General features: G+C 42.8%; 1 protein-coding gene across 9 annotated transcripts in view; it reads left to right on the forward strand.

The window, feature by feature from the left end:
* The first annotated feature begins 9,192 nt into the window (after positions 1–9,192).
* The window catches only part of ST3GAL6 (ST3 beta-galactoside alpha-2,3-sialyltransferase 6), a 57,645-nt gene continuing 44,333 nt past the window's right edge, over positions 9,193–22,504 (forward strand). For 2 of the 9 annotated variants that reach the window (XM_032678986.1, XM_032678987.1), the window contains exon 1: positions 9,195–9,438. Coding sequence is in view for 1 of the 9 variants with exons in the window: in XM_032678995.1 (XP_032534886.1) it covers positions 10,668–10,761 (94 nt within the window). In the remaining 8 variants the exon portion in view is untranslated. Of the gene's footprint in view, positions 9,439–10,202; positions 10,271–10,652; positions 10,762–18,583; positions 18,742–22,504 lie in introns of those variants that run through there. The other 7 variants (XM_032678990.1, XM_032678993.1, XM_032678991.1 and 4 more) reach the window with 7 other exon arrangements.

Below are 22,504 nucleotides of genomic sequence, written 5' to 3' on the forward strand. Positions count from 1 at the left end.
AGAAGTTATTGTCAAAACACAGGTAATGTTTGTTGAAAAATTAACTAAACTGTGCAGTGTCAAAACCCCACCCTTTTCAACAATTTTTAAATCATGTTTTTCTTTCCCTTCATATAGCCTTGTCTTCTTCCTATATCTTTGGAAGACCTGAAAAATCAAGATGTATGTCATCATTTATGTGGCAGCAGTTTGGTGTCTTGGTCAAGACATGACTGAACACGTTTTGAAGAGGGTAGACAAATCATCTTTTTTGTTCATAGAAAGCAAAAAGTTTCCACTTTGAATGCCATGATGTGCCACTCTGTTGCATTCACTTTGTAGAAGCTTCTTAACACTGAAAGACATTTTCATAAATTTTAAGAGAGCATTCTAAAAATATCAGGTAAGTTCTATTAACAAGTGGTAAGTTAGTATGAAGGTTTTAGTAATCATCCACTTTGCAGGCATTTTAGATGGAAGAAAATCTGTTCAGAAAGCAAGCTGTGTTACCTACCACACATGCTGAAACACTGTCTGTTCACAAGACACAGCAGTGGATGAATCCCTTTTGGGAGAACAGCCTGTTGGAGTAGAGAACTGGAAACATTGGAAAGAGTAAACGTGAAGAAGCTCTGTCTTGAAAAAGGTAGTCTTACGAGTCCTCTTCTTTCCTAAAATATGTATTTAATCCTTGGTATGATTTCTGCAAAAACCATCTGTCAAAACCAAATGGTTTTGACAGATGCAACTGTTAGCATCCTGATCCTGTGTTATTTGCCTCTTCTGGAAAGGTCAAGGGATCCTTCTTTCCATTAAAGTGGACCTTCTGACTTGCAGCATCAGTGATTCAGATTCTGCTCTCAAATTGCTCTGTCATTATCTCTCTGTTGTTGTCTGTTGTAAATCACTGATTGTGATTGCCTGTAAACAACAGTGGTACATAGTACTGGAGTAATTGTCATGTTTGTTCCACATGGTCATGACACTTCAACATGAGAGGAGTTACAAGAACATGCCCACCTGTGGGATGTGGACTCTACTGTTGATGTTGGATCAATCTTTGTGTCACCTGAAGGTAGATGTTCACTTTATAAAGCATTGTCTGGTTTATCAGTTCAGCTTTAAGTATATGTTTAAGCAAAACTTACTGGCAACACTCCACCAGAGTTGTTTGCTGTCGGGTATGTCCTGACAGCTCCTACCAAGCACAGTAATGGGAAATCCTCAACAGAGCCATTTATTTAATTAGAATTATTTTGAAATAACTATAATGTATGTACATTAGAGTTGATTTAAGTAGAGGCTTATGACCATTCCATATATTGTGTTACCCAAGTTGCTCTAGCTCGTGGGACAACTGGATAAACTGGCAAAGTGAAGCTGTTTGTCACAGGCAATTTAATTCTGTAATTAGCTTTTCCTTCTTCCTATATGCTTGCAGGGCAAGAATCTGCTCTGGTTTGGTTACATTCACAAGAAAGTGAAAAGGTCTTTTGGAAAACTGAACTTCCCAATTACTAAAATAGAAAAGAAAAGACACAAAACTAAAAACAAACACAGAAAGACTCTTAAGGAGAAAAAAAAGAGGTTGTTAAAATAGGCAATGAGGTGGATTATTTTCTTAGCTATATTGATTTAAATAAAAGTTATTTCAGTGACATGAAATCTAAAGGTATATAAGAATAACTGAAGTGCAGCATCTGACTTTCATTGCCTCTGTTGCAGTGATAGCTGGGCTTCACTTATGCTTGCTGGAGATAAACTACTTCCCCATGGTCATACCAAGTTCAACAACCAGCTCAAAAGCACAAGTAATGATGCAAGCATCAGCTGTGCCAGGGAGAGAGTAATATAACTGAAAGCTATTTACTTCTGGTGATATTTCTGTAAGAGAAAATGTGAGTTTGCAGCCTTTTCTTAGCTGGGTTGCTACAAACACTGTCCAGCTACAAAAATCTCCTTTTTTGTGTGTGTATTTGTAGGCATTCTGACTTAGCTCTTCCATGCTTTTTAAGGGAAGAAGGAGAGAGGTGAGATGCCACAGAGCTTCAAATGATGCCAATTATGTGGGAAGAATCCCACTCTATGAGGCATAGCCATGCAACTTTGCATGTTGAGTTTTTTGTTCAAAAATGTCCATAAAACATTTCCTTCATGCTTCACCAATTTATGTTGTGCCAAGGGTCCTTTCCAGAGCTTTACAACAAACTTGAGGCTTGTAAGAAAAGGCCAAAGAGCCAAGGAATAATGTGCTACAGACAGAGGGGCAGAAAGCAGAACAAGGGTACCAACAAGTCTGCAGGTTTCTCTGTTATGCCAAGAAATTTGTTAAATTCACAGCTAGTTTGTATCCCTTTGTTCTCCTGCCAGCATTGTTTAGCTGCTCTCACATGACAGACTGTCCATTCTCGGTGTAACCCTTCTCTGCACCTTCACTAGAACTGTTTTCTTCTCCAGAATGGTTTTCCTCTCAAGTGTGAGAGCACAAATCATATACTGTGTTTGGGGGAAGCACTACAGAGCGTTTTGTACACTTGCATCAGTGCTTCCCTGCCTCTACTAGCGAAATACCATCTAAGGCATGTTCTCCTCTTCTCTGAATGCCTGAAGATTTTATTCAATCATCTTTTGCATGTCCTAGCTCCTTTGACTTTTGACAAAACTGGCCTTAATCCTATGCATCTCTATCTCTACACAACAGCTATCTTTGTTGACCAGGATTATTTGCTATTTCTGACTCCTGAGAACCACTCTATAGTGAAGGTTTTTTTCCACTTACTCAGGCCTAAAATACTTCTCAGTAAGATTTTTTTTTTTTCTTGATGGGAATAATTTTTATATCTTCGGTCTAGATATATTCCAATCTTCCTCCACATTCAAGTCTTTCATCTCTTTAGTCCAGGTAAATCTGCTAGTGAGTTTCTTTAATTTGACAGTTTGCCCTTTTGAAGCTGAAATATTTTATTACCAACTTGCTTCTCTTTGTTATTCTGTCCATAGAAATGCAAACAGTTGCTGAGTGCTCAGTCCAATGGAGTTTTTTATGACCAGTTCTTTTTTAGTGTTTCATTACTTACTAATTTGGGTTTGTCTCTTTTTGTCTCAGTGACTACTGAGAAGAAATCTGGCAGCTATCACACACATGGCTAGCTGGGCCCAAGTTATTATTAGAACCATGTTTCACAAATAGGGTATCTGGGAAGTTAAAGTTGACCATGGCACAATTCCCAGTGGTGTTTCTTTAATAACATTTCAGTGACAGACTTCTTCTTGCACCATTGTATTTTAGCTGCAGACAAGAAAGGCCAGGTTTCAATGAAGTGTCCAAATCAAAAACAACCACTCCCCAAAAAGCAGAGGCTGTGAGCAGGTAGCTTGGGCTTCTGGAAGTGGAGCTCCCTGTTCCCATACAATGGGGAATTTTATGATGAATGAAATGATGATGAGTTAAGTGACAGATGGCTTTTAACAAAATGCAAAGATCACTTGATGTTTTCCACTTGTGTGGATGAAATGGCTAAACACTTAAATAGAAGGAGTATTGTACTAAGATTCCAAATTACTTGGATATTGGCCTATTGATCGTATCCACATGGGTCAGGTCTGGCTTCCATTTGGAACAGGAGCAGAGCAGTAAAATACAAAAGTTTGATCCACAAGCTATTGTTCTCCTGAGTTACAGAGACCAAGCCAGCCTTTTCTGCCATAGGGCTACTCTGTTCAGCCTGGAGTCCCGTGGAGGGAGGATTCCTTCTCCCATGCCACCAGCTCAAAATTGAGTGGGTACCTACTGATTCTTCCAACCTGTTGCAAGTTGGTTGCAAGTTGACCATTTGCTCATTAGCAATGGGCATTACCTGGCAGAAGTTGTAAGTGGATAAGTCAGTCATGGGAAGAAATGCATTTAAAATTTTTGCACATTTTGCCTACATCCAAGACATTGAGTGCAACTTGAACTCTTAAATGTAAGAAACATGCAAATCACTTTTCTTCTCAGTCCATGTCTGTGTCTCATTGAAATTATCCTGCTGTTTACATATGACAAGGCTTCTAGCAGCTTGTCATAACATTTCTGACTTATAGTGGCTCACCTAGCCTTCTCACCCTCCTTCCTGGAATCTAATCATAGCTATTTGTAACACTTTTATAGCCTGTTTTGTGTTCTGACTTGCTACATCATATTTTCAAGTAAAGACCCAAACTGAAGAGTACCTGGCAGAAAAACTGTGTACCTGTTCCAAGATCTTAGGCTGCGAACCAGTAAAGGAATCCAGGCCAGTTAACACTGGCCAAAATTCCAAGTGGAAAGGTTATATATCTGAGAGCTGCAGTAGCTGCCTGAACACTTGTAATAATGACTGGGCTGTACAGGTAAGGCCAGCAGGACACAGGACAGAAAGTTGGAGCCAGAATCACAGGCTGTGCAATGGGGAGCCAGCAGGAAAAACAGGGACGTCTTTTTCATAAAATGCATAGAGAAAAAAATAGGGCATTAAGCTGTGCTTTAAATGGCAAAGGCATCTTACCTATTGGCCTCTACTTAGAAAGGAAACAAGGAGAGTGGATTCTGGCATGGTACTGTAGGAATAACAGAGCTATCATAAAAGGACAGGTATTTCATCTTCTAGAAGCAGCTTATGTCAGTCATCTGAGCACACAAGGCCCAGGGGGTAGAGATCCAGAGCCACAGGATCAAGGGCTTCTGTTCTCTCTGAGCTCGGAGCCCACCTGCATTTGGCACAGGGGATGTGACCTAGCAGCAGACTGCAAATAAGGGTCTCCCACAGCCCTGCCACCCCTCAGCTCTGCCCCGTGCACTCCCTCACCTCTCTCCTCACAGTCTTCCCTCGTGCCAGATGCCACAGCCAACATCCTCTGTGAACAGCAGTCCACTGCGTGCCTGTGAGCTACAGGGAGGAGCTGCATCCCATGCAGATGGGTAGGAGAACTGGATCTTGAGAGGTCTGTCTCCTGCCAGGGGAGGAAGCACCAGCTCTGGCCTGCTTTGCCTGAAGAAAGGGCTGCTTTCAGCACTATGAAGCTTCAGTTTGGGTCACCCTTGGATGCACACAGAGGTGGAGTCACACCAGTACACTGGCATCCATTGGGAGGATGAGGGGGCAAGTGGAGGATTTAAGTTCCATATGACACTGTAGTTAAATGGAAACAAGGCAACAATTGGTGGGGAGAAATCTGAGGTTTAATATTGCTTTTGACCTAGTGAAAACAACTGGCTGCTCAGGACATATTTTCTCTATTTTTTCAAACCCTTTCCCCTTTTCCTTCCTGCTGTTTTACTTGCAACGCTCTTCAAGTGCGTGTGTTTTGACCTATTTCTTCTGCTTATGCCTAATAAAGTACAAGCATGCTTAGTGCCTATTAGATAATGTATTTCTTCATAGGTTTGCAGACGCTCTTATGTATAGACACATGCCCTGAAGGCTTCATTTGGTTGGCAAATAGCACCTCCTAATGTGCTCACCACTTAAGATTGAGTTTGACTTGCTGTCAGGGAGGCTGTCTCAGCCTACCTGGGTTACCTCTGCAACATATTTTGCTGTCATATATTTTGTTTGTTTGTGTCCTGTCTCCCCGATGGAGTAGAGGACCACTGCACAGCCTGAGGCAGGAGAAAGCACCCTGCAATTCCCAGAAAAGGCAGTCCCTAAGTGACTGTGAAAGCAGTCACAGCCTAATGTAGTTCTTTGGTTGACCTGGTCTTGAAAAAGTGACCTTAAAACTAGGTGGGGGGTTGCATGTTGTGATCTCCAAACACTGTGGGTTCTGATTAGATGTGCTACAGCCACTCACTAGATTTTTTTTAAAGCTCCTGGGACAGGCTTTAGCAAGTTGTCTCCTGGCAGAGTCTCTGGAAGAAATATCATGCAACCACAGATCAGTCACTGGTGCTTACTACAACTGGGGCAGTAAGTGCAGCGGAGACCAGTCCCCAGTCACCTGGGGCAAGGGGATTGAGAGAAGGTCTACAAAACAGAGTTGTGCTCAGATTTTGGGGCTCAATAGCAGAGATTTGGACACGTATGGGACTCAGGGCAGCAGTCATAGTGTGATGTAAAGATTAGGATCAGACTGTGATGGTAGATAGTAAAGCTAGAAGACGAGTGACAAAGGGATGTTATTGCAGTCTGTATTTCTATAAATGCATTCATCTCCCAAAGTAATTAATGAACGGTGTCAGGTCTGTTGCATTTTTAGCTCTAAGACCAGAGGTGTATGATAGACTGCATGGTGCATTGCCTACACAGAGCTTCATTAGTCATCTTGCTTGTTGGATTGCTGGGGAAGAAATCAACTTTCCATTCTCTTTATTCCTTGTTCTCCACTGTTTTGCTTTTCCCGTGTTCAACAGTTTTTCCTGTAATTTGCTGTAATAAATAAATAAAAAATACAGTATTTTATTTGTCTTATTACAGTATTTTATTTTATTGTACTTTATTTGTCTTTGATTTTGCAAGCTGGGGTAGAGGCTGCAACATTTTCTTAATTTAGTAGTGACTCAGGAGGTACATGGTTTCTCCTGGAACTAAAATATGAATACATTTTATTTAGATTTATTTTAGTTATTGCTTCACATTTAAAGGTTTGTGTGGCTTTTATGTTTGGTTTGGGGAGAGGTTTGCGTCTCATGAGAGTTGATTTTGAACTGAAAGAGCAAATCTGTTAACTTTTTGGTCACATGCATTGCTTTCACTTGCAGGAACATTCATTTGACTTCCTGCTAGTCATCCATTTCCAAAGCATTTTGAAAGGTTCTTATTGTTGTCAAATCATTTGTGTGCAATAGACTATATCCCAGTGATTCCTTATGCTTTCCTTTTACTTTGTGCCAAACAAAGTCATTGGTGTTGCAGATTAGTTATTAACTTCTTGCTTGTACAGATTATTTGGAAAACAACTAGGAACGAAACTTTTTTTGCACTGTATCAATTATGCAAATTGCTATTTGAATCCTTGAATTTAGTTCAACATATTTAAATGACAACAAACATCAGCTTTCCTTCTGTTGCTGGTGTGGGATAGCTACAGTTGCCAGAAGAAACTGAAGTGAAATTACATTACTGCAAATTAGATTATCATATTACTTGACCAATGTGGTGGACTTTATTCCAGATAAAGATGTAGTCAACTATCTTAGATGCAATTCTTTCTATTTTTTACATGCACTGCCTTTAATGAAAGGTAATAAAACTGTGAGTAAACACGTCCACTGTATCTCCTGTGGACTTTGGGCTGCAATTGTGAATGTTTAGCTCTTCCTAGAGTTAGATGCCTTGTGCAAGACTCCCAGAAAATGACAAGCACATAACTTGCAGCCAGCTATAAAATCAAATGGCCTCCAAGTCATCACATAGCATCACCATAGTAAAGAACATTGCATCTGTCTAACTAGCTTCAGAGGTGCACTGGTAACTCGAGTTGGCCTTTCTGAGCCAGTGGCTCAGTCCTGCCAACAGTACGGTCATGTTTTTCACCCGTGTCTTTCAGCCTGCCCAAAGGTCCATGCCAGACTGTTATCAATACTCAGGTATTAGCTCATGCCCGTGAACTCATGCACTAAAGATGCAGCTGCAGCACACATATCCTGTCTGGAACAGAGGCAGGAATAGCATCCATTTCCTCAAGGTTTCCTACACTCATCTGTGGTGAATAGTTCCAACAGCTTGCTCTGCAAAAATGTGGCACATCCTGAGAATAAGTCCATCCTGTATACTAAACAAAGGCAAGGCTTTGCAAAATAAAGCGAGGCCAGAAACAAAATAATACCAGACTATGTAATTTTAGACTGTCCTGAAAGTACAAGCAAGGGGACTGACATGAAGTCACATAATCAGTCTTCTGGTATTTCATGACTTCTAACTCCTTTGTTGTGCAACCTTAGTGATTTTTAAAAAAATTGGTTTTGTGCCTATTATACTTAGGTGAACCAAAGGGTAAGGACTGAAGAGATGAGAGCTAGCAGCAAAAAGGTATAGCAGAGTTAAATAAACTAACTTTAGAAGGCAGGTAATTTACGTATGTACTTGGCGGCAGCTTGGTTTTGTAAAGGCCAGGATGTGAAGAGGGAAGACCTTGGGAACCTCTGGGGAGAAGGGGAAAAGTACAAAGGTATTTTTAGCTCAAGGGAAGACAAATTACAGAGGACTGAACTTTGGTTCTTAGCCCAGAACACACTGAAAGCCACCTCAGCAGACTACAGAGTGGGATAGTCCATTAATAGACAAAATTTCTAGGCTTTCAATCTGTTATTTTTATTACATGTACTCATAGGCTGTAGAAAACTGCTGCTGAGAATAGATTCCACCTATGGTCATTCCCAGTGATAGCCATCAAAAACAGGAGTGGCTCTTCCAATAAAGGAAGCATCTTATTCTGATACAATCCTAAAAACATACTGTAAGCTCACTGAAGCATCATATAGAAAACTTTCAGATTAAAAGTGATTAGGATTGTAACAATTGAAATAGGAGAGAATAACTAAATCATTAACAACCCCTCAGATTTATTTCCTAGCATGATACACTCCTCTACGTAAAATACAGCATTGATGCAGTACAGAATTCCTAACGAACTGATTTTTTTCATCACTAGCAGAATTGTTTATTAACTTTCCTTTCAAATAGCAAGACCCAGCCCCACGCGGTTGGATCCTGAGGTATGGAGAGATTTTCCAGGAGCCCCATGACTCGCTCCTGCGTTGATCATAAAGTGTGAGGCTCCATTTTGCTCCTGACAGCAGCTCTACAAGGAGGTAGTTCTTCTTCCCTTGAAGGCTGTCCCTGGGGCTTGATGGCAGGGGGCAGAAGTGCTCGGGGAGGGAGAATCCTGCCCCTGAACAGTGGCTCTCAGCTTGCTTGGCTCACCCTCCCCCGCACCCCACACCTCGACAGGCAGCCGGTGGCAATCAGTTTGTTAATTAGATGGTAATTCCCGGAGGCCGAAGAGGGGCTGGCGGGTAGGGCGTTGTTCGCTGCCCCGTTTTGCGGGACTCCCACGCCTTCTCGGGCTGTCGGCGGCGAAAGGCCCGGGGGGGAGGAGAAAGAGGAAGAAGCGCGTCTGCGGCTCCAGCTAGAAGTTGGTCAGAGACCAGAAACTCACTACTGAGGGTAAGAGATAGCAGCGCTTTATCTTTCTTCGCGTGAGTCTCTCCACCCCCTGGAAGGTATTGGTATAAACGGAGGAGGAATTTGAGCAGGCTCGAGCCAAATAATATTTCTGTCTAAACACACAACGTGCTTCCTCCTACGTTTTCGCTTCCAGATGGGGCTCAGCTGAACCAGCCCTCCTCTTCAGCCCAGTCGTAAGCACCACCGTGTGGGAACCGGGCTGGAGCTGCTGGAGGCTGCAGCAGCAGCCTGGGCGGTCCTGAGCAGAAGCAACGAGCTCTGCCCTCTTCTGTGGGATCATTTAAAGATAAAATACCTGCTCTGTTGACAACCGGTAAGCGAACATCCCTGCTTTATAAAGTAAACCCTTGCACAGGCTGAGAGGGTGTTTGGATGGTGTCTGAACCCATAGGACTGGGTGCGGTGGAAGTGCTTGTTCCCGAATTTGCAGGATGTAGGATGGTTGTTGTGAGACGTTCGACGCTTGGACGCGAATGGACCTCGGGGGTCTTTCCCAACCTTAACCATTCCATGCTCTTCTCACTAGGCTCTCGCGTCATTTCAGACGGGAAAGCTTCCTGTTTTAACCTCATGTAGAGTCTATATGCATGCTTCTAATTTTAAAACCTGCTTCAGGTAAATACTGGGTGGCAGCATCTGCCAGCAGCATTGCTATTCAATGTAAATTACCGCGTATTCAAAGGCAGAGCTGCCTATTCCGATACATCAGCGTGTTCCTCGATGAAAGCATTCAAGGAATTAAACTGAATTTCCAGAGGGATGAAGCCTGCCTCTACAAGCCTCCTTTGAAGAGAATACAATTTTAATCGGCTTGAGAGCTGGTGAGATGAGACATCCCAGACCTTTCCCAGAGATTCCTGGGAACTTTCTGGCTAAAAGATTTTAACACCGCGGCGCAGCGGGGAGCCGGCTCCCGGTGGGGATAAGCCCGAAAGAAGTCGAAGCGCCGCCGCCCCCCGCCTTCCCGGCGGCTCTCGGATGCGCTTGATGCCGCGGGCGGGCGGCCGGGGCCGGAGGGCGAGGCCGGGCTGAGGCGCTGCCCGGGGCCGCATGTGGAGCCAGGAGTCGCCGCCGGCCGGAGCGGGGCCCCCCGGCGGGCGGCGGGGGAGGGTCCGGCGGGCGGCCGGGCGCCTCCGCACGCACAGGTAGGCGGCTCTGGAGGGCCGTGGGTGAGGGGAAAAAGGGCCGCGTTTCCCCGGCTGCTCCCGCCGTGCGCGGGGCGCGGGAGCCGCCCGCTTGTCCTCGGCCTCCCGGAGCAGCCCCGCTCTCAGGCCGGGGCGGCGGGAGGAGCCGCCACGGGGCCCCCCGTGGGTCGCGGCGGGAGGCGAGCCCGGGGGCGGGAGAGTAAGGGGTGGCGGGGCCCGGAGCTCGCGGGGTGGGTAGGTTAGGGCAGGGCTGGGGGAAAGCGGGTTCATGCGGGCAGGACAGCCCCGCGGAGGGGGAGCCTCCAGGCGCTGCTGGCGGCGGTCCGTAAGTAAAATTTGAGGGGAGATTCGCGGCTTCTGCTAAGCTGCTTGGGTCGGGTAATCCCACCGTGTTGCCATGGCTGCCGGTCGGGCAAGTTCGGATAAAGGGTTGCTTCTGGTGAGGGTACCCTTGGAAATGCCGAAGGCCTCAGGGAAAGAACAATGGCTCTGTGGGCAGACTCGGCTTTAAGCTATGCAAATCTATTACTTGTAGTTTAGGGAAGAAACAAACCCTGGAAGTTTCATGTTCTCTGCTTTTTTTTTTAGTTATTATTTTAAGTATTTGGATTAGTATTTGGCAGTCGGGGTGGTGTTTTCTATTTTAGGTACAGCAAGCTGTGAGATCAGTCCTGCTGTCCTTTCTCGAATTAAAGTTTACAAGGAGATGAACAGCTGATCTATTGGGATTTGTGGCTGTTGTGTTCTTGTTACCCAACTGAAACTTTCTGTCCAGATTTCTTTCTTTTTTGTCTCTCTCTTCTTCACCCACGTTATGCTGAGCTATTCTTGCAGACAGTTTGGTTGCAGAACTATTAAAAGGATAAACTTTGTGATGGGATGAGATTACTTGTTTTAACATGATAATTCTATTGCAGCTGAACTATGTAAAAATGTTATACATAAAAATATCTCTTGTGGAGGGTGCCATGGTAGTAGACTGGTCACTCCTAAACTCAAAAAACTGAATTTTAATTTACTTACAGTAAATTAAAGTAAAAGGAAATATGTATGGAGCGGGGCTTCCTATCCATTATCAGGCAATACTCTTATCTGATTAGTCTCAGAAGTGATATTTATGAAACTAAACCAACTTTCCTTTCATACGTCATGTTGCACCAGCTGTATCTTTGTTCTTTTCCTAACTACATGAAATAAATCTAACGATCTTTTTTCCCCAAGGTGATGCAGTACCTCCTTCCTTAGAACGTCTGTCTGCTAAACTGAAGCAGTCCATTAAGTTACTCTTTAAGCTTGCAACTGTTTATTTAAGCAGCAGAATGAAAAGTGGGTAAACCTCATGGGCTCCCTGAGGGTCATCTTGGCTTTAGACGACCTTTCCCTCTTGTGGGATGTATAAATGATCCTCTGAGATTTCTGGAGGAAAAGTTCTCTCTGGAAGCAGTTGCCAGTTGGGGAAGTGCCCATGGGAGCAGCTGCAGAGTGTACAGTCGCAAGAGTAAAACCTGGAAGCTGGCAGAAAAATCACGAGTCCTGAGTTATAAACAGGTGGGGAAATATGTGTTAGACACGGTAGACAGGGTGATTGGCAAGACATTATGTTGATGTGTACCGTGTGCCCTGCTAAGTAATGACTTAAACGATTATGAAGGGGAGTTTCCTCCCTGAGGAGGGAAATACAGGGGCTGATGTGGTGACGGATCCTCTTCACAGCAGAAAGCGCTTGAGATGCTTCTCCTTCACCACCTTCTCAGACTCTCCATAGCTTAACAGCAGAGACAGTTTTAGAGGATTTGTTATGATTGCTTTCTTCCTTACATGATCATTTTTGGATCGTTCTTACGACAGCTTATTTGTGCCATTAATGTTTTTATCTGAGGCTTGTTTTCTTTGTTAGTTTCTGGGTGCACCATGATTAGTGCCTTTCCATAAAGATTTGATCCATTCTCCCATGACAGGTTTGGAAAGGTTCTCATAAACCCACTTTGGCTGATGTGTGGTTTTCTGCTTCTTGCGTGTTGCTTCATAGTCTCTGAACCAATATCCAGGATATTTTGGCCTGGAAGAGGATGCAGTCACATGGATCCTTTGAAAATAAAACTTGTGAGACCACCACGGGTCTCCTCAAGGCAGTCTATACCATTGACTCAAAGGTGATTCTGAGGAAAGGCTCTAATTTTTTTCCTTCGCAGTAAAGCTTGAGGTGTAGCACAGAATCCTGATTTGTCTTTGTATGTTAACATTAAGGTTGTTTTACTTATAAGCACAAAAGGTTGTTTTTACTGTGCGTACGATGTGAAGTACTCTGCTGTGGCTGCCTAGTTAAGTGCAGTTTAGAAATGATCTCAAGGTTAGTTGAAATACCTTTTTCTACAGACGTCTTTCCTTACAGATGTTTGCACTATTTTAGCTACATTGGTTGAAATGTGCACTGTGTGTTGAAGAGGAGTTTAATTTATCAGACTTAATGAAATCTACTTTGTAATTCATTTGAATAATTTGTTCATCAGTTTCCCCAGCTTTATAGAGGAGTTAGTAAATAATATTGGGAAACTCATTTATGAGGTAACTCAGTCTACAGGATTTTTTTCATAGTCTCTGTTTTCTACCGTCTAATTACTCAAAATACCAGGAAGAGAATAAACCCCCCCGAACTTCTTTGTTAATCCAGTTTCTTCTAGTTTTGCTATGTTTCATGTGATTACGTCTGTATGTATTCATAGCCTTCAAGGGAAATGAAAATAAAGCTACTTTTATGTATTATTTGTTGTGTGAGCTTCCTAAAGTGTCAAATCTTTCTTTTATTATAATTCTACAGGAGAGCCTCAAACTTCAGCTTTTCTTGATGTATACTGAGGTTGGGAGGAAAATATGATGTGCAGGCTATTGTTTTCTTTACAAGTCACCTTTCAATAGTGTGTAGAAACTAATCTGCTCTCACTTTGCAGTTCAGTGTATTCATCACTGGTACCAGTAGCTGCTATCTGTACAGAAAGGGTAATGGACAGTGTGAAGCAAAAAGAGGTAACATAGCTTGCATGCAGTGCTCTTGAAAAATGGGTTGAAAAATGCAAGTGCAGAATACGGTAAAATATTTTGCAACCGTGCTTCTTGCTGCGTTCTGTACCTATCATCTGAAAATACCACCTCCTTTTAAAGTTCATTTTGTTCAGGTGGATTGGCTCTTCAGTGCTCTAGGTTGGTCATCCTTTGGTCTTGAAGGCAAAAGTGAAGCCTTGGTATCTTAAGAGAAAACACCCTTTACAGTTCTACCACAGAGTGAGCAAATTGTGTCCCCCTGATAATACCCAAAGTTTGTGTGTAGCTGTTGTGTGTTACCTCTTCTCCTGGCCCCTGCAGCAGCATGGTGTGCTAGAGCTGTTCTTTACATTCCAGTGTAAGTGGGGAGTCAGGAGAGGCAGGGCAAGAACTTGAATACCCTCCATTTGCCTTGGCTGAGAAGGAAGGCTGGAAAACTTCAAGAACCACAAAGCTGATCATCCCTCCTGTTAGGAGGGCAGGAATGGAGCAACCATGGAACTGGTTTTAAGAGCAGCAGGAATGAAATGAAGATCAGTCTTAATCATTAAAGCTCTTAACATCTGTTGATTTTAAAGTGCAGGTTTTCATTCCCCTAGCAGGAATATTGCTTTCTTTTGGGCCACTAACCAGTAGGAAACCTTATTTGTGAGGTATGTGGCTAGCAGTCTTAGATTTCCACAGACTCTTCAACTCACTTTTAAAAGAACAGTTTCTAGCCCTTGTGGGTACAGGTCATAAACACTACAATAAGGATTAGCTGCTGCAGAGCTCAGAAAAGTTCTTTGTTAGGCTGGATCTGCAGACTGACCCAGCACAACAGTATCCAGATGCTGCTTTCTGCTCCTGCTCTTCAAGGTCCTAGGCCAACAGTGAAATGAGAATTGTGTGAGGGACATGTCATCAGCTTACCCAGAGCCTTAGGAGGGGAAATACACCTATGTGATGGCCATTTAATGGTACAAAACATGCATGTATAAAATACAAATGAAATCGTATGTGGGATGGGGGAGAAGTCCCTTTCCCAGGATAAGAAAGGAGTTGAAGTTATGTTTTTGCCATTAGCTTTTTTTCTTCCCACCCCCGGTTAATGTAGGTCCCTCCTGGGCAGCTAATTTTTGCAGGTGTGTAGTGCTGACAGGGTTTTTCGGCTCTGCAATGACCTGTGTAGGAGAAATGATCTGTTTAGGGAAAGGAGCATAACAGCATAGCACAAGAGACACTGTGAGGAAGGAACCTGTGGAGTTTTTTCACTGCAGTGAAGAGAGAGGAAGATGTTTGCTGCTCAAGAGCTGTTGTTGCTGAATGAAACCTCGTTTATCATTTGGCAGTTAAAGTAGGTATTTCCTGTTTCTTTGAAGTTCTGGAACCTGTCAGTCTGTGTCCTCTCTACCAGTGTCATATCTGAGCACCCTGGAAACATTATCACCTCTATAGTGATTCAGGTAGTCTGAAGTCCTCCTGTGGGACTGAGATCAGGAGAAGTTTAGTGGTGTAGATGGGAGACAGGTTGTAGGGTTTGTTTGAACGCAACATTTGCACAATGGAGCCAGAATATTAAATCTACTTGGTGAAGCACGGGAACAAGTTAGGATTTGTCCAGATTGCTGAATGTACACAAGCCTTGCTAGCGTGTAGTAGCTAGTCTTGATCGTGCCCCTTGTGTAGACAAGTTACTGCCTTCTCATTTGATTATCTGGGAAAAGCCTGGGGTTTTTTTTTGCTGGAAACAGTTAAGGGAAGACTACAGCTAGCTCTGCTTGCCCAAATGTTTTGCAGTATTTAATGAGGCAGGGTGACTGTTAACTTGCCTCAGCTGAGAATCTGGAAGGCTATGTAAGCCTGTCCTTCAACACACCCTCCTCCCCCCAGTTTTATAACCACTCATAGCAGTTTTAATTCTCCATTCTCAGAAAGTTGAAGGCCCCAGGCCTGTGTCTGCACTGAAGGACCCCATGGTTCAGCAGCTCTGATGTAGCAGAACCACTTCAGTCTCCTTTTGTGGGTTTTCTGTCCTTTTTTTGTGCCCTGGTTCCACATCGGTAGGTCCATAAAGGGATGCTAAAAGGAGCAGGTAGGAATGCTGTCCTCCAGCTCCTGTACTAAACAATTGTAGGTGCTGCACGGGGAATGTGTGGAGGAGGGGAATGAAACATAAATTGACCATAATATGCTGTTCCTAAAGAACATCTCCCACTGTTGCTGCTGGAGACAGAACTGGGCTGGATGGACACCGGTCTGACATAGCAGAGTGTTCCTTGTACCTTCGTGGCTCATCTTGTGCCGTGGAGCGCAGGCCAGGATCGTAAACTGGGTTTTGAGTAGCCAGATGATTAAAATACTGATTACTGTAAATACCATTTGTACTGTTTGTCAAGATTGACTACCTTTTCTTGCAATACATGTTAAGGAAGTACTGTTACTTCATTTTCATTGGAACAATTTGAATGGGATAGTTATTTTAATTCGTTCTTTCTTTTGTGCAAATAGCACACCGTAATTTGTTTTCAACTTGTGACGTTGGTTCTTAGATGGCTTAGCCTCAAACTTTAGGTTTTGTGTTAAAAATTTCTAATCTAAATTGAAACTCTTGTTTCAGAAATAACTGTAAAGTGAATTAGAATATAATCTCATTCAGTGTTCACAGAGAATATTTCCTGTAATAAATACTGGCTAGTGTTGGAGTGACTTCTTTTGAAGCTGGGTAATTGAAGTCAGCTAACGCTGTTAATTGACTGAAAAGGATATTTAAAATGTTGAGCATCATACAACCACTTTGGGGAATTTGGATACTTGTATGTTTGTGCAAGACTTTCAAAAGTCTTTTAGCACTTTTTTTTTTCCCCAATGGCTAGAGACTTTTATATCTCTGTCGCACAGTTGTGTGACAAGATATAATGACAGTGAATTTCTGATGTTTTTCTGCATGTACTTTCTGACCTTTAATGAAAAATGAGCTTATAGGCTTTCTTAATTCTACCCAGTCGGGTGTTTATTTTTGTAAAACTTGTGGAAGTCTCAAACACAGTAAGTTCCTAATCTCCTCTCAAATTCGACCGAAATAAGCCAAAGGGGTTCAAAAGTTCTGTAGGAAAGGAAAGAAAGGACGTGCACGCACGCATCCAGGGTGTGATTGCAGAAATCTCATTTCATGCTGAGACCACATGTGATGGAACAGAACAAAAAGCCCTTTACTGTATGGTATTTCATGCTCTAATGGAGTTCTGCATCGTCTGCGGCATGAATAGCAATCTGATAGGACATGGTGATGCTGGAGGCTGAGCTGGATTTGGCGTGGTCAGGGTAGCAAGGAAAAGATGACAACAGGCAACACAGCAGGTGCAGCTTACGGCGTGTCTTGCTCTAGAGGACTTCAAGTTTTGTGCTGAAGCAAATATCAGACTTTGTGTTTTATCACTGCTGCAACGTGGGCCAGTTTGGTTAGAAAAGAGCAGATCTGTGTCACGAGGTCCATTGGCCTGCTGTGACTCACAGGGAGGTGAGTCCAGTCTTGTCTCAGGGTTTACTGGTTACTTTCACATGCAGCCCTGAGCATATGCAATGCTCAGCAAAGATCAGGTAGAGGAGGATGGCTAATCTGTTTAAAAATACTGCAGTCCTGAAGAAACTCCTCTTTGTTTTACTGTAGCATTTAGGAACTGTTGAAACTGAGAATCAAACAGCAAGAAGTAGGTGCTGTTTCACCAACAGCAAACCAGACTTGGCTTACAAAGGAACAAAGCAAACTGGTGGAGGGAGCTGATGATGTGCAGCCAGAGGTACTTTGTGAAGTCATCACTGCAGCAGAGATTGGGCTGCGTGTCTGCAGCCTACCCTTAGTTACCTGCCAATGCCTCACTGCTCTCAGCTGGGCTTGGAGGCCTTTTGGCAACTGCAGCAGGGGGGCTGACCCCCAGTGGGGATGTGTGGGTGAGGCGACGTGCACCTTTGACTCCCCTCAGTTTTAGACATGACTGTCCTTTTCAAAAAAAAAAGAAGAAAAAAAACACCAAGAAAAAGAGTGATAGATCAATATTCAGATTTGGGGAGGAAGTGGGTTGTGTTTAACCGTCAGTGAGGGTTGAAGTCTGAAAGTCATAAATAGTGTTTCTGTGTGGCACTGAGAAAAGCATAGAAGCTTTCCCAGCATGCCATACTGACTAGTGTAGGCAGCTTTCCTCACAGACAGATGGCAGTTGGAGATTACCATCAGATATAATTAGCTTTCCTCTTGCATAGGTAAGGAAAGTAAAGTGCATAATTCGGGGCTATGAACTCCAGTATAGGATGAATACCCACTAAAAGTTTGCACTGCAGTATGGACTGTTGTTTGCACAGAAATATATAAATGAACATGTGCCAACTTTTCTGTAGGGAGCTGCATTCTGTTACAGCAACTAATAGTTGCTCTGTGAAGAATTCCAGTTCTGGTTTTACATCTTCTAGCCCGCTCCTTTGTCCTGAGTTTTTATTATGTTTGATTTCAGCTTTGTTTAAATAAACAGAATTAATGATACTCTGAATGCTGAAGTCAGATACACCTTCATCTTTGTTCTCCTTGGAAAACTTACTACCTTACAAACAATGGTTTGGGTTTTTGTTTTTTGTTGGTTTTTTTTTAAACACGTTTTACTGGCAACCTTTTCCATTCAGAAAAGATGTCAGGACTCTATGTGCTGTGTTAAATATTCTTCCGGACTGCACTTTTCTACTGTGCTCTGTATCTCATAGCACTGAGTCCTCAGAATGCGCTCTGTTTTGATATTGTGTGTGATGATTTTGTTTTTTAAATGTGAATACAGGAAAAACTAAGCACTAAAACTCTTTAGGGGATCAGATACAGGCTCTGATGCAATCTGTACAACAGTTCTTTGTGAGCTCAGAAACATCCTATGTCTACAAAGCATTCTCACAGTTATAAAGCTGCTTATTAGAGCTTTTCTTATGGGTGATTTTGTTGTTACTGTAAATAATGAATTTGAGCTTTAGTGCTAAGAAAACAAAGCTGTGCATAAAGAAGACTTTTGAAAGTAGCCTTAGTGTGTACAATAGTCAAGGTTTGCCAGTTTGGCACTGCCAGTTTGGGATTAGTTTTCATATGTTAGTTAGCACTTAAGTTGTGTATTCTGATTAATTTTCATGATCCAAAGGCAATGTGAAATCTAAGGCATTAAAGTTACCAGAGAAACTGCTCAAACTGCTGGTGTCCTGCAGATTTCTTCTGAGCTGGCAGGGTTCCTGCCCTGAGAAACTTCCAAAATTTAGTAGTAGTGTGGGGTACGTGGTACCACTTATCTCCATTTTTCTCCCTCCCTGAATTAATTTGTCTTTACACTTTTCACTGACTTGTTTTGCTGCATTCCTGAGAATCCCAGAGCTCTGCTTGGCACAGACGCACTGCAGGAGATTGACTTGCAGAATTTGCTGTTGGGGTGAATTGCATCACAGACAGCTGGGGGGCTTGGGGGTTTTTTGGTTGTTGGTTTTGGGGCTCTGACTACAGACATGCTTTGCATGTTATTTAAATGAAAATTAAACTGTTCAGTTTCATATGCTGGCCAGGAGCATGTTCACACCTATTTTCTGGGCCTCTTAATCTACACAAACCTGAATAATGTAACCTATTGCTTTTTAAAATGGAGTCAAATATGGGCATTAAAAATTACTGTAAAAAGAGCTGTGCCATCAGATGTTGGCAGGCCCTGTGTATGTGAGATTTATCATGACTGGGGCTTGCAAATGCTACTGTGAAAACTAGTCATAGAAAAAGCACCTGTGTCTGTTTAGGGACAGATTCTGACACCAGTAGAGATCAGGATTTATACTGTTGTGACTAAGTGACAGAATAGTCTGATGGACTTGGGATTTGCTGTCGATGTAGATGGGGAGCATTTCATTCTCCAGATGCTGGTAGAGAAGCTAGTAAATCAGCCCTCTCAGTTATCCTTAAAAGAAAAAGGCAACAAAAAACTGCAACAGAATATTATTCCCTCTGTCCTAATTTTGCTTAGGAGTAGATTTTGTTTTAAGTTTTTTGGTACACTTTCCTCTTTTTTCTTTTCCCCCTTTGGTTGTTGTTGGTTTTTTTGGGTTGTTGTTGAGTTTGGTTTTTTTTTCTGTGATTTATTTTAGCCTAATGTTGAGATTTTTTTTTTATTTTCCCTGAACTGACGGGTAGATTTAGTTTTGTAATTCCCAGCCATTTTTGTGAGAGCTGAGGTTAAATCACTAGCTCCAAATCAGCCAGAGCTGTGGATGTTTTAGATATCCTACACATTGTTAGAAGACAAAGAGTGTGCCTTGTTTTAGAGGTAAACTTAATGCTGTCGTGAATGTGCACATAGAATAAATACAGATCAAATTCTCAGGTTGGACGTTTATTTATTTAAATTGATCATGGTTCTGGAGGAAGAACCTGAACCGGATATGGTTTGTAACTGAACTGTTTTGAAACCTGACTAATTTGCCTATTTCTAACCATTTCTCCTTCTACTTTTTTCTGTCTTTTTTTCTCTGGGAAACCTAAGAAAGATTGCTTGTTTGACCTCAAGCCTCTGACTCTGCAGGCACTCACGGACAAAGAACAGTGCTTGTGAATGAGTAACTGATGTTGCAGTGGGATGCATATCTTTGCAGTAATTTTCTGTTTTTTCAAGCATTGTGTAGTATGTCCGTGGTCTTTGTTGTTTTAAAAGGAGGTGAAGAATCAAAACAACTCAAAACCATGATACTCTTTTCCTGCGAGTTGACAGAACCCTTTTCAGTTGTGCAAGTCAAAGTACAAGAAGGAAATGACCTGAACTCTGACCCCCAGAACATATTGCATGGCTTGTTTATATTCCAGTCTTTCTGGAAGGAGAGTTCTTCCAAGAGAGAAGGGAGGGGGGAAGCAGACTGAGAAGGAACAGTGTTGTCACCGCAGCATGCAGGAGGAGCTGTGTGGATTTATAGCACTCATTTTCTGTTTCTTTGTTCTATCATGTATTATAATGACACCTATGATGTGTAGTGTATAAATAGCAGCCCAGCTTAGGCTGGCTAAAGCTTTAAAGGTTAATCTGTGAGAGTACAAGAGAGCAGGGAAAAAAAATCTAGTAGCTAAGGTTGTGTTACTGAATTTTGAATTTGTGGGGTTTTTTTATATTTTTTTTTAAAGGTGTAGTTAGAACTGTATGTGTTGTTTGTGTTTGGGCATGGAGGAAGCAGAGCTATCTGTGCTAAGCTCATACCTGCTTTTGACTTTGCATGCACAGGTTAGCTTTTGACCAAACCCAAAATAGTTCTTTGTGTACTGCACTGCATCTCCATGGCCGCTGGCTGTGACAGGAGCTGCTGATCTGAGTTCATGTGCATGGGAGGAAGAAAGGGGAAAAGAAGTGAAGTGTGTTGAGGGGAGGGCTGTATAGGGGCAGGACAAGGGAAAGCATATGGAAATGTCTGTTCCCAACTTCTGTTCGTGTTTGCATAAATTGACCACTTCCTTCTAGTCCTCATCTCAATGCACAAAAGCAGGGAAGAAGCTGACAGTGTGAACTTGATCTTACTCCTGATCATAATTACAGGCAAGGTTTCTGGAAATCTGTGATACTCAGAAAGCACCAGCTAGATGAGAATCCAGCAGTTATTGTTGTTCTTTCCATCAAAGCCATGAGTTGGATTTGGATCTACCCAGGGCTGACTTTTAAGCTTAAGTTAGCAGTGTTTAACTATGCTACAAAAAGTGTGTCTGTTGTTGGAATGAGCCCTAAGCCATTTTGGAATGGTAGATAATGTTTTCTGTCTTGGATGGAAAAAATGATTAAAACCAACACTCACCAGCTGAAAAATATCAATCCAACTATCTCTTTTGTGCTTGCAGTTTTAATTGTGTGTGTGCACCATGCAGTGGAGCCTTGAGCTGGTGCCAGGGATCCACACTGCACTGTGATAACCAGCCAAAATACTAGCTTGGATCTCAAGGGCGGCATAGCAACCCTGTGATAGCCCCAAGCTGGAGGTGAGGTGTTCTGCCTCTCAGCAAGGCTAAATAACTCTGCTTCAGACATTTGCACTGAACACTGCTCCTATTTGAGGGCCATTTCAGTGATGCCTAATGCCCGTGCCCCCTTGTATTTTGCTCATCAGAGTTTTCTGGCAGGCTGCACTGGCTGATGGCTTTGTACTTGTGTTTCTCATCTGTGGAGCTAGTATTTCTTGTCAGTGTAAGTGGCATTAAATTTTGCACTGGTAGGCCCAAAAGCCTTATCTCTGTGAGACAATGCACGTATTGTGGTACCTCGGAGAACAGGATCACAGCAGGTTTTTTGCAGCCAAATGTAGGACTGTTTCAGTAAGCTTTAAAAAACTTGTAGTAGCTTGACCTGGGCTTGTACACATGCCTTTTTGCTATCCAAGAAACAGGCTGAGTGCATGCAGCCTCTCTTTCTCTCTGGGCTTACAGTTTCTTTTTGTTTCTGCCCCTACTGTGGGGCACATGTGAAAGCTCCTGGCTCCTTGGGCAGAGAGAAGGAAGAGGAGTGAAAAAGGAAGGAACACACCACTGAACAGATGATACCTTCTTTCTATCTAGTGCAGTTAGAACAAGGGAGTCTAAGCATGGTGATGAGACTGTAAGTCAAGACCTGCAGGCTTTCTGTAGCTTTTGCCAACCTTTCTGTATTGAACCTTCTCGGAAGGCTACAAACTCCTGTTCTTTCAGATCTTGTCTGAAATGTTGATGGCCTTAGGTTTGGCTAGAACAACCCCCCATATCTGATCTCTTGCATTTAAAGGTGGCAATGGGAATGAGGTGAGTGTGGGGCTGAAGATAAGGTTTGGAGGGGTGTAGGTGCTGTGTTGCATGTTACACTGTGAACTGTACTTGTTCCTGAGCCTTTCTGCAGCCTTTGGGAAGGGAGCTCACCTTCCTCTGTCACCACATGTGCTGTCTAGGTAAATAGGATTGCAGGGGTTGAAAGTACAGTAAATTTAATTAGACTTGAATTCTTTATCAGTATCTTTTAGCTGAAGTATATGTCTATGTGGGGAGTTTCTGAGGATATAAATAGGTCTGCAGTCACACAAGAGGAAAAGTGATGCAGAGATCTTGAAGACTGTGCAGAAGCAAACTGAAATGGTGATCATCAATGAAAAATACTGATTAAGTTGCTTTTTCTTTTTGCTTGAGGCAGTGAGCAGTTATGTGCTGGTGAGCAA

Source organism: Chiroxiphia lanceolata, chromosome 2 (assembly GCF_009829145.1).
Source record: "Chiroxiphia lanceolata isolate bChiLan1 chromosome 2, bChiLan1.pri, whole genome shotgun sequence".
In the NCBI taxonomy this organism is placed as follows: domain Eukaryota; kingdom Metazoa; phylum Chordata; class Aves; order Passeriformes; family Pipridae; genus Chiroxiphia; species Chiroxiphia lanceolata.